Raw genomic sequence first — 12667 nt, 5'->3', positions numbered from 1 at the left:
AAGCAACCAGGATTTAGACAAATACTTATTCCCTAATAACATATTTCAGAAGTACAATTAAGTCACTGAAATTGGACTCCTATCAGAGTTTGCAATGATGATAATTTAACCAACAAAGCTTAAAATGATAGGAACAAATGAATTGATTTATTCTCAGTGCACTAACTTAATCATACATCTAATTACACATTCTGAGTGTGGGTTTTCTTTTTTCCTCCAGAAGTACGCTGCCTTGGTTCTGGCCAACCTACACTGAAGACCTATGTGTTTACACCAATACCACATGCCTTTGAAAACTGTGCCTGCTTCCAACTCATTCAGATGACAGGAAGCTCTCAGCTCTGTAAGGAAAACCTCTCTCAGGTCTCAGCTGGGGTCCTTATCTTCTTTACTATTTTTTTTAATGAAATCTTACTGTCTTTATGTAGACAAACCCAGAAAGATGGCAATACAAAACATTCACTATCAAATTAAATGAATTACCTACCAAGTATGTATGCCTTAAGAATGGCTGCCAAAAACAAAGCCCTGCTAGAGTCCACGCCAGTTATGACAGGACTGCTGTCTTAGAAAAATTGAACCAATTATTTTTTAAATGAGCAGCCTGATTTTTGCCCAAGTACACAGCACACCTCACTGAAGGAAATAATAGAGTAGGGAACAGGAAGAGTTAGAAAAGAACCACATTTCTTTTAGTCGGTTTTAACAGCACAGAAAAGTACTTAAATTTAGCTTTATGCCAATACCAAAATTTCAAAATATTGTCAAGACACAGCTGTTCTGTATCTTAAGACAAAAACTCAAAAGCTTTAATCTCTTAAACATTACTCTTGGCTACTATAAGTGGAATAGAACTTTTTTTTTTTTATAAGCAAATTCTTAGAAACGTCATTTCTGAGACCCACAAGGTGCACAAGTAGTCTCCTCTATGCTTACTGTTCTCAGTTCCTGTAGTTTTTAGACATTACCAGGTAAGTAAAAACAGCACTGAAAATCACACAGCTCAGCTTGCAACCTCTGCAGAAGAATATCTGTAGCAAATATACTCTTTTCCAGTTATTTACTGAATGATAAACAGTGATTACACAACCTAAACTTTGAGCCTCAACTACCCAGTGCTGCCCCTGTAGCACTTGCTAAGCAGCGCTCCGCAGTTTGACTTTGGTTGATGCTCCTAAATATAGCTCTGCCTTAACTCCCCCCCACAGTTCACAAGCCAGACAAAGCCAACTTTATGACTCACACCCTGATACAGGCCAAACAAGCCTCACAACACTTCTGCAATTTAACAAGAAGCATGAAAAAACATCAAAATCTCAGAAAATATTTAGAAAATAACTCCCTGAAACAGTTTCTTGACTTGTAACCCTCCCATTTTTGGAACAGATGATTTCTATTTTCCATGCGCAGCGGGGCTGTGTCAGAATTAATTCCAAACTGGTCTTCTTCACTCACACTCCCATGCCCTCACTGTAACCCCCTCCTGCTTCTCCCGGCTCCTTGAAGAAATCCTGGTAGCGGCAGACAATGGAAGGAAAAGAAATATACAAAGTAATAAAAGACTTTTGTGGCTAGCTCAAATGCAGAAGTAGAGGCATTTCACAACCACAGATGGTATTTATTGCAAGAATGCTGTATGCTATGAGCACTGGGTCTATTACACAATAAGATAAACACTTTTTCACATGCGGGTATGAAAGCACATACACTGCTTCTCACTCCATTACACAGGAGGCCCAACTAAGATTAGGAAGTGTTCTAGCAAAACTGTAAAACGTATTCAAATAAATTGCCCTCGTGGATTAGTGGTTTATATTGCACAAACAATGCCGGCTGGGAAAAGGGCTTTTGAATTTGCTTAGGATGTCACTAACTACAATATTCTCAGAAGCAAAAATATTTTGTATTGTTAATATGAATTATCAAGGCAGGGCTGGTTGTGTTATTTAAGAACGTGTTGGGAAAAACACGTTGTTCTAATTGAGACTGTAAAAAAATAAAGCAGCAGCACTGCAAATGAGGGCTGGCAAGAGCTAAACCACATCAGGAACCAACATCCACACATATTTCAAATAACTCCATGATTATCAAAACTGGTAACTTCACAGGCTTATGTAAATTCTTACACCCTCCAGTGGCGTGGCAGTTCCAAACTTTAGTAGAAGCTTGGGCCAAAAGGCACCTATGAGACATCATTCCTATTGAATTTCTGTTTAGCTGTTTGCTAAAAAGTATGCTAAAGCATGCTTGATGCTGTGACAGGAATCTACATTCTTTAACTTCTTTTGCTATGAAGCCAAAAAGCTCAACTCATCTGACAATAACTGAGCTTCATCTGACCAGAAGAGCTGCAGTAACAGCCAGCTGAAAGTATGTGTTTTTCAAACATCACTATGTGATGCAAATACACCATCACACAAAAAGTATTTCCTACAAATAACATTAAAGAACTAAAACCTGTTTAAGAACAGAACACTTTTCTGCTTATTAAGTACAGATATCCCTCAACAGATTTGATGTATGGTGTTTTAAAAATCTGAATTGTTATACATGGATTTACATGTATTTTCAAACATATTCGCATAGATCCACCGACATCAGTGTCACAATACCTCACAAACATTGTTAAATAGTTGTTTTTTTTGTTTGTTTGTTTTTTAATCATCACACTGAACAACGCTTCAGTGTCATTAATTAGCATTGACTACAACAACTCAATCCCAACTTTTTTTTTAAATACATGACATGGAAAAAGGGCAGATATCTGCAGAATAGCTGTGTATTTATGTTTATATATACGTACACAACAGTTTTTCCTCAGAATACTGAAATTCTTCAGGTGCAACAATGTGTTACTTACCTACCTCAGGGTGACATTTACCCTAAAATGAGAAGAGTTAATTTTTTGAGCTCAGTGTACTAAAATCATAGTGCTTAAATCAGTGGCAGAGAAGAAAATTTTTCTGTGTAAAGCATATGTGAAGTTAATGCTTCTTTTCTGGATTGGTTTTCCACCCATTAGTGCTCCATGGAAGTTCGCAGTCAGAAATACTTAGAGAGACAATAGCTCCCCAACAGCAATCAAAATGTTCTATTGGTATATGTGAGTAATAAATTTCAAACCTGATTCAAGAGTCACACGCATCCACTGGGACAGAAGAACTGTTAATACTTTGGCAATCAAATCACACAGCACAGCTTCATATCTCTCGGCCATTTACTTTGCTGTCCTAATTCATTCCTGAACTGATGTTTCCTACTTCAATACGCAGCACGTCACAGCAGCACTCACAGGCTGGATAGTCTTAGATATGGAGCTCCAACAGTTTGGAGTGCAAAACCAAAGTTACTTTGATTCATGTATCACAGTTCCTTATTTATTAGCAGATACAAACATCTCTTTAGACAATTTTCTACCAGGAAAGTCAGATACGGCCTCTTAGACCCACATTTGTAAGAAAGGAGAAAGCACACAGCTAAGTCATAAACAGTCACTTAGCAAGCTACTGATGCTCACTCTCCTTTGAAAGCAAATACTACTAGTTAAAAAGCATGTAAACAAAGAAACCAACAGCACAAAACCATGATCCATATAATTTGTATAAGTAGGCTGAGGAATGGAATATTTTCAGGCTCTTCACAGAAAACCTTAAGGAACTCACCCAAAATCAGCTGTGATCTCACTGCCTTTGACAAATTCCTACGTACAGCATTATGGATGTGAGCTCAGGCAACGGCCTCAGAAATTCACCTTAAGACTTCTATTACTATTTTACATTGGTGGAAGTAACTACTTCAACACTCCTGTTCTCATACAGCATTGGAAAAAATACAAGGCACATTATCCAAATAACTGTTTTCCTTTATGAAACTGAACATGTTCATGTATAGAAGGAGAAACTGAAAACAATGCATCAATGCTGACTACGAAAAGAACTAGGGAAAATCATCATCCTTGCATATTAATTAAAAGAGACATGAAAAATCACACCCAATCAAGCACTCACATAGAAGACTTGGAAATTTTGGAGATAAGCCAGTAAGTATCTGGGATCTAAACCCACAAACAGTTAGCTATTGAAAGGCGGAGTAGCATCTGCCTGGAGGCAATGACTGTACAAGTCAATTTTCTACCCTTACACAAGAAAAAGGAGTTGTCTACTGAATTCTGATCCAGGCCACATTCAGCAACATATATTCATATAATAATAAGCATCTAATACATCTGAAGCTCCAGGCCAAAAAAAAAAAAAAATCACTTATTTCTGAAGCAAACAGGGGTGATAAACAGAAATGACTGCCTGCACCTCAACCCTCTGTGCAGCCTATTTCTGGATCTTTTCCATTCAGCAGCTCCGGAGCATGTGCATGTGAACTTCTTCAGGCAGCAATGGAATGAAACTGCCTCGATTCTTCTGTGTCCTGCTGCTGCCCACAGGCACACAAGTAGCAACAACAAACACCAACAAGTCTGGGCACTTTTCCTCCTGGTTTGGGAAACCTCAAGCATCAGAAGCATCAGCAGCACCCATCTGCATACAAACCTTAAGCAATCAGGAATGCTCACCTCAGATTTGGAAGATTATCTAGAAATTAATTTTCATTTTTGCAGATGCTAATAGCTAAGAGTTGCTTAAAAACTGATAACATACTTCACTACATCATCTCCTTTCCTCATGATGCGGATTTCGGATAACACTCAAAAACTTAATTACTTGAAAATTTTGACATCGCAATCCAGTGTGGTCAAGAGCAAATTTAAAGGCATTTTTGGCCAGAGGAACATGTGATTTTATGATAAATTATCCCAATACAGCTCAATTTTTAAATATGACAAAAAAACGTGCATACCAGTGGAGAGACTAAACACATTTTTAAGATCTCATAATAACCCCTGAAAATTTGAGCAGAGAACATTCCAGAAGCACTACAGAATTCAGAAGTGGTTTTCTTCAGAAAAAATTACTACACATGTGATTTCCTTTTATAGTCTTAAGAAGCTACACTCAGAAAAACAGAAAAAAATGAAGCTACTGAAAAAGCCACTGAAAATCTTCAACAGAAACTTAAAAAAACAACCATAACTTAAGGCTTTATAAGGAAACTATTAGCCATACCTACTATTCCTTCCCAAACAACTACAGCTACATCAAAGACACAGATGTCAGTGTTACATCTCTGACCTCAGACTTGTCTTATTTTTTCTTCTCCATTAATCTACGTACGCCCTAGTGATACACTGATATTGGTTCAAAACCAAGATAATTAATCACTTCTATTGCAATCCAGTTTATGAAGTCAAATCCCATGAAATGAAAGCACAAATAAAGCTATTAGCAGAAATGGCAAAGCAAGCTTATCAGCAAAATACACTTCCAATGTCACCTGATGCTACTGCATTAGCTGTGTGCCATGCTATGTTGCACTGCCCAATGAATACGGGTACGTTCCTCAGCCTGCCAGTAACAACGCCATACAGAGAGCAGGAACTGCAGGAGGACAAAATCCACTACAGCAAAGACAAGAGCTAAGGAAATGGTTGTAGTATCCAACAGAGAAAAAGGCCAAATTACAGATCAACTACTACACCCTTATCTCAATGAAGCAATTTTAATAAGCTCAATTTTTCAATTATTTAATATTTATAAAAACACTCATTGGTAGGAATTCAGCATAAAAACAACAAAGCCAGGTAAACACAATGGTTAACAGACATAAAACATCGTTCAATAACAAAATCTTTTCAATTAAATATCTTTTCCCGATTAATGTTTTTATTTTAATGAGGTTGTAAGATGGCAGTCAGCAATTCAATCTGCAAGTATACCAAAAGCGAAGACAAAGGGTTGAGTTTCCTTTGTTTCATTCACTATTTTCTGATGATTTCAGAAACATTCTTGAGAAAGACTGCCCTCCTGTGTTCACTGATGGATGCTGAGACCGCCCATTCAGCTCGGATCACTTGGGTTTGGTCTTTGTGGTTTTGGTTTTTTTGTTTTCTGAATAATCGCATTACTGATTCAGAGATCGAAATTAGCCCACCAAATGTTTGCACAGAAATAATGGCCTGGTGCAACAGCAGTACTGTTTCTAGGGCTTTCACACAAGGTGGTAATGCTTGCCAGTTGGCATCAGGCCTAGAAAGCCATTCTGGGCCTTTAAAATGGCACCGCTGCTCACAGCTGCTTTTTGCTCTTAACAGAGGCTGCTTATTAAAAGCTCCTGAATCGTTCAATGAAGCCCTCAAGGAATAAAATGCTTGTTAGACACCTTGTAATGAGGTTAGCTGCACTAATTCATAGCAGCTCCTCACACTGACTACAGCTCTACAGCACCTATCTTTAGAAATCCAGAAGTATCAATCCCTAATTACCTTGTTCCCATGTTATACTGCTTAAGTTTCAAGAATCCTTCAGTTGCTTTATAAATAACTAAAAATTGAAAGAACATTGTACGGGGAAACAAGCATCTCAGAAATGGAAAAAAAACCCGAGGGTACTCACAGTCATTCATATGGGAAATGAGTTCATAGCAAGCTGACAACAGGAGTGACTTCTATCACTGCTTTTAACATCATCACTTGATCTATTCAAGAAAAAAAAACACTCCTACTTCAAACACTTGACTCACATGGCTAACTGCATTTCAAAATATGAGGAAGTCATCCAACCTTTTATGAGCACTACACCAATGTACACTGTTAAAGACAGCAGAAAACTTCCTGCAGTATTCAACACACAGAGCACTGAAGGAAAAATCCAAATTCCATACATTAGCAAACGTAAGACTACTGCTGTGGTACTTGTGGACAGAGAACAGTAAACACCCCATTTTTTGGATACATGTTATTTGGAACCCATGTGCACACTATCAGAACAATTATTCATATATGCATATATATATTTATATATCCCCACGTATAAAGCCATGCTTTAAAAGTACTGCCATCAGTGTTCTTACAAACATGTTCCTTTGCTTTCACATCAGTATTTGCTTAAATTACTCAGAAGTTTGAACCAGCGTAGGAATTGTGGACCTTTCATCCTTTCACCTGCTCATGGCATCACAACAAACACTAATTCTTTTTGCCTTCTTAAAAATACATTTCTGCATCACCTCCAACACCTACTTTTGGTATTGAAACACTTTTCTTTTCTTTTGAACAGAAAGAAAACATTATTTCACCTTCAATTTTAGGACAACAAAAAGAAAAAAAAAATAAGTCCAGGCCAAACATATATAACAGAAAGGAATAAAAAAAAAGAAAAACCTGTTCTGTGCATTTGAAGAACATGTGCCTGCTCAACTTTAACTTCTGAGCCCAGATTATTTTTTTCCTCACAAACTGCCTTCTAATATTCCTTTGCCACTTTGAGGATCACCCACTACGTTCTTTCTATCCTTTTCATCACATCAGAACAACTTTGGTGAAGAGTTCTGAGCGTTAATTCCAATCTTGAATTTCTAATGAATTCCTCCAAAGACAACAAACCTTGTACTGACATTTCAAACTTCTGTGTTACTCTATTTGTATGTTTCTGTTTATAGAAAAGTCACATCCCATGGAGAAGTAGTTTTCAGCAGTAGAGACTACTCACAGTAGGGTTAACTGTTTATATTTCTTGAGATTTGGCCCAACACAACATGAAAAATGTAACACAATTTTCAGAGTATTTTCTTCTTGACATGATGCAACTGTAGGAGTACTTACTATTCGACAAGCAGATGGATGTATCTATCAACATCATTAGTATTAGCTGGTATTAAATGCTTAAATATGTTATCCTTCCAACATTTTTTTGTATAATACAGCAATATTTTCACTGTAACATTCTGGAAACCTTAATATATGCATTAAACAACCTTGTATTTTGGTGTAGTTTTCACTGTAACATTCTGGAAACCTTAATATATGCATTAAACAACCTTGTATTTTGGTGTAGTTCATATTCAACCACAAATGAAAAAAATTCTAAATACTATTTTTGATATTTAAAAAAAGACAAATGAAGGACAAAACCAGCAGTGAATGTAAACAATGCTCTAGAGCAAAACTGTTCAAAATTTGGCACAAAAGGGCATAACTCAGTGATTGCAATGACTTATCATTCAAAAACACGTGCATGGAAAATGTTCAAATTTGCCACAGCCGTACCAGAAACAATTTTTAGCACCACAGTTTGAGTAGGCCCATTAAGAGAACTACAATTATCCACATCAGTAGAAATGTCATACTACAGAGCTTCCACTGTTGCAAAAAAAGTTATTTATAATCCTCACAGTGTACAACCTACTAGACCTTGCTGCAGCCTTTGGCAATTCCTGGCAGCAATGCTTACCTGGCAATACTTCAACCTGAAGATAACAGTAAAAGCTACTGTAATCCCTAGTTGTCCGTTACTCATGCATTTTTTCCCCCATCTCACAATTAAAAGTTCATTGAAAACACAACAAGTTGAGTGCCTTCATTTTTTGCACACGCAACATAAATTAAAATTACTCAAATTCATCTAGGTTCTCTTTCCTTTAATCATATCAAAACAAATCTCAATGCACTTTGGATGATGTAAGCATTCAAGCTCTAAGAAATTAAAATGCATTGAAGTCTTACCTAGAACATTTCCTGCAGGCACTTCTTCAAGCTCTTCAAGTTCTCTTCCCATGAGTAAGTATAGATTCTCCAATGTACAGCAAGACATATGAGGTACTAATGGCAGATCATCTGTAGCAGAACACTGGGAGAGCTACACAGAATAAAACAACCAGTATTGGACATTTATCACCTACTTCTGATACAAACCTCCTCCTGAAAGCCTCCTTGAGCCTCAAAACTAAGAAATACATTCTAAAGTATTTTCATTTCATAAGTTAGACTTGTATACTTAGTTGTTTCCCTTCCAAGAATTCAGTTTTATAGCAAACAAGCAAATGGTACCTGGAAAATAAAAAACTGTGCTTGCTTTGTTGCTGTTTAAGTGCATACTACTTGTCTCTCACTGTTCACTGTCATTAACAGAACAAACGTTTTAAGCTAATTATTTTAAGGTAATTATCAACTTCATGATTGCAATCTCAATACATTTACCACCACTTTTTTCATTAACTTTTTTTCAATACCAGCAAAATCAGCTGAATATGCAAAACCAAAATATATCACCATAGTAACATACTTCAAACTTTCTTTCAAAGAAGATAAAAGTTTTTATTGATTAGCAGTTACTCTTCTGAGAAGAAAACTTCCTCTAATAGGTTAGAATATACTTCAGTAAGAAGCTCTTACTGGACTGGACAAGTTTCATGCTTCGCTTTAAAATCTATAAACCAATTTTATTCATACAATATAAAATTCATATTAAATAGAAAAATAAGGACAGTTTTATCCAGATGTAATGCTAGCAAACTCCCTTTTTGAAGAATTGCTTCTGCTTTGGAGGTACTTAGATTTACCTTTATCGTCTAAGACATTTCAAAGACACAAAGCAAAATTAAATCCAACATGAGCTGGAGTCAGCCATATCTAAAAGGTTTCACCTTCATCGGATTTGAAATAGTTACTTTCAATAACATATTGCAAGTGAAATCTCCAAGCAGATTTTTGAGGCATTACCTTCACATTCTATGATGAAATTAAGATCATAAGTGCACATCTGGTATTTACTGAAGTGTTTCATCATCTTAAGGAATTAAGCTAAATGAATGTTTTTTTAAAAACCAAATAATTAACTGTGGAGACTAAGCAGGCAAAGTAGGAAAAAGAATATCAAAGAATCAACAAAATGGAAAATGCTGCATATCCGTAAGATAATGACTAGCAGTTTCCAACCCCTCAATAGTTTAACAGGTCTTAGAATACCCCGTTATTTATATTGTGTTCAAATCTTTACACAACTCCTCTGTCCATCGATATGCAGCCACTACTATATAATTATTCTCTTTGCAAACCTCTGGGTTCAGCATACAGCTGAAAGTCAAAGAATAAGTTTTGAAGCATCCTGTGTGCTTACAAATGTGTTCAGACATTTTGTGTCTGTCTTCGGTTTCATAGGAGGGGAAAAAAAAAAAAAAAAAAAAAAAAATCAACACAAGGTTTTAAATCAAATTATTTTGAATCTAATTAAAAACAGATTATACGTATAGACATTTAATGGACATCTCTTTATAGGACAGCAGAAAGTGAAATATCTCTTATTGGGCACAGATAGGCTGTAATCCTTAGGTTAAGGATTATATATTTATCTATTCCTCTTAAAGAAAACATACATAGGCTTGAGATCATCAGTCAAGAAGTAATAATAAAGAAAGTCTATACCTTCTTCATAACAGCAACTTTATTACAAGAATAAAATAAACAATAACTTAAATAAACTATTTCCCTAAGTTACATTGACTCTTCTTGGAATTTCTGATTTGACCTTTTTTTGGAGGAAGCAATACGTTAAAAGTTGCCAATATTTCAAAAGAATGCCAAGTTATGGTAACATTTCACTGTCACCTCTTACCTTATGCAAAGACTCAGCAGGATCATATTTGGGTCCCAAAACAAAGATCTTTTGCCCTCTTCGTACCACACCACTGAACACTCTAGCAAAAGCAATGAAAGACTCCTTGTTGTCTGCTTCCTGTTTCGCTGCCTTTGAGGTCACGACATCCATTTGATCAGTGAGCTGTTGCTCTTCACCTAATCAAAGTTACAAAAAATATATCAAGTATAAAGGCAGCTTCTATTTCATCAACTGAAGAAAAACAAAAACTCAGTTACATACTGTGGTATTACATCTGTTGACACACTGAAAGACAGAAAGAATCCTCCACTGTAACTGATGGTCCAGCCCCATTTATCAATCATTGCTTCTATACCAATTTATTTTAGCATTTTCTTCAAAAATACAACACATACTCTCATAAAAGCTTTGAGGAATTAAAAGTTGTATTCGCATAAAATATGTTAGCAACAAGTCCGTAATGCAAATCTAGTAGCAGCAAATCAAATAAACCTGACACTATCCACATGGGCAAAAATAAACCATTCTGCATTCCTACTTTAAGTGAAAAACTATTTTTTCTGCAAAGCATCCCCTTAAGGCATCATCTACCCACAGGTGACTCCAAGACTATGCACAAGCGCAGGCTTATAAACAAGTATCCATGACACTATTACAGCATTTATAAACTATCAGCTTGCCACTAACTTCCTCCTCACTCTTCCTTTAGTCCCACCTATTGAACTGTTTAGACTTGACTGTAGATTGTTCGTAATCAGCCACCTGACAACACCCAGAAGCTACTATTAAATATACTAGAAGAAAACATGTATCAGATCATTATATACCTTTCTTATCACCAGTGCTTCCAGTCCCTTCAGATGAATTTTCACTTGGGGGCTTTTCAGAAACCTCCTTTCCTTGACTTGCTGCCATTTTTCCTGCATGCCTCTGTTTTGCAAGTTCACGTCGTTGAGCTATTTCTTCTTGGGTTAAAGGCCTAAATTGTATTTTAAAACATTAGCATTTGGATACATCCTTTACTTTAAAATAAATTTAATCACACCAATTAGAACATTAATTTCTCTGTGATAATACGTATTTTAATCCAGCTAAAATAAACAAACTATTTCTCTATCACGTTTAGAAAGAGGTTACCACGTTAAGCTCTCATATATTTCGTTAAAGTAAATGCAGTTGCTTCCACTGATGTGTGAATTCTCACTGTTTCTGGAAAAGATTCAAGCCAATTTTTAAAATTGCTCTTTACATCACGTCCAGTATATTATTCTGAGCTAGAAAGACAGCTAAGACTAAATAGTGTGCAAATCTAGACTTATCTGTACCAAGCTGGTCAGAAAAACTTTTCTTCCAAATATGCAAGAATCAAATGCTCTCATTTTAAATTACTTGTGATTTCTTTCTTTTTTTTTTTCTTCATTAAACTATTATTGGCTGGTTTTACAGCAGGTGTTAAAATGCAGGAAACAGACTTTGCCTGCTATAATATCCTTCCCATAAAATGACCTGTCCGTAAAAGTCAAGAGCCTCGACTGAAGCAACAACAAAGAAATGAATTTGAATATTCTGATGCCATTTCCATCTGCTCACTGGTAAACCCTATCTCAAAATAAAGGGCTTTAACATATGATTTAAAACAAATAAGTAATAACAAAATAAACAAATAGATAAAATAGTAATATTTAAGACAGGCGCTTTCATCCTCCCTTAGGGCAGCACGAAAAGATGTACTTTTAAATACAACCCTTCCCAAGCAATTTAAGCTGCGAAGTAGACACATGTCCATTAGATCTAAAAGTGCTGCCTGAAGTTGTGTCCTTGATTTTTGAATCTGGCCTTAAGTGAGAATCTGTGAGATGAGGTTTTCAAAGCCCAAGTAAATTCATTTCAGATACTGGACATCTGTCATTTCCAGTCCCTTCTCTGCTTCTATTTCCCTCATAAAAGAGCTACATACATTCTTAAAAATAAGAAATTCTGTTTAGAAAATTCATGATCCTCTATTTCTTGTGAAACATGGTGTCAGGTGCCAACACCAAAAACATTTTCATTATTGTGACTTAAAAGGTTGCGAAAAAATGTTACGCGGACATTTTCTTTTCCATTGGAATTAGAATGTTTTCAATTTATTTTTCCCCATTGCAAGCAATGAAATATATACTGCC

The 12667-nt window shown here is 36.0% G+C and overlaps 1 protein-coding gene across 3 annotated transcripts in view; it reads right to left on the bottom strand.

The window, feature by feature from the left end:
- Positions 1–12667, bottom strand: part of EFL1 (elongation factor like GTPase 1) — a 55010-nt gene that overhangs the window by 26846 nt on the left and 15497 nt on the right. For all 3 annotated transcript variants that reach the window (XM_010717458.4, XM_085233770.1, XM_085233771.1), the window contains 3 exons: positions 11330–11481; positions 10500–10678; positions 8612–8744 (listed from right to left, as the gene is read on the bottom strand). In XM_010717458.4, the coding sequence (XP_010715760.1) occupies positions 8612–8744; positions 10500–10678; positions 11330–11481 (464 nt within the window). The remainder of the gene's footprint in view (positions 1–8611; positions 8745–10499; positions 10679–11329; positions 11482–12667) is intronic.

The sequence above is a fragment of the Meleagris gallopavo genome, chromosome 12 (assembly GCF_905368555.1).
Source record: "Meleagris gallopavo chromosome 12, MGAL_WU_HG_1.1, whole genome shotgun sequence".
NCBI lineage: Eukaryota > Metazoa > Chordata > Aves > Galliformes > Phasianidae > Meleagris > Meleagris gallopavo.
The sequence above is the reverse complement of the archived record's forward strand: the minus strand, read 5'-3'. Positions and strand labels throughout refer to the sequence as shown.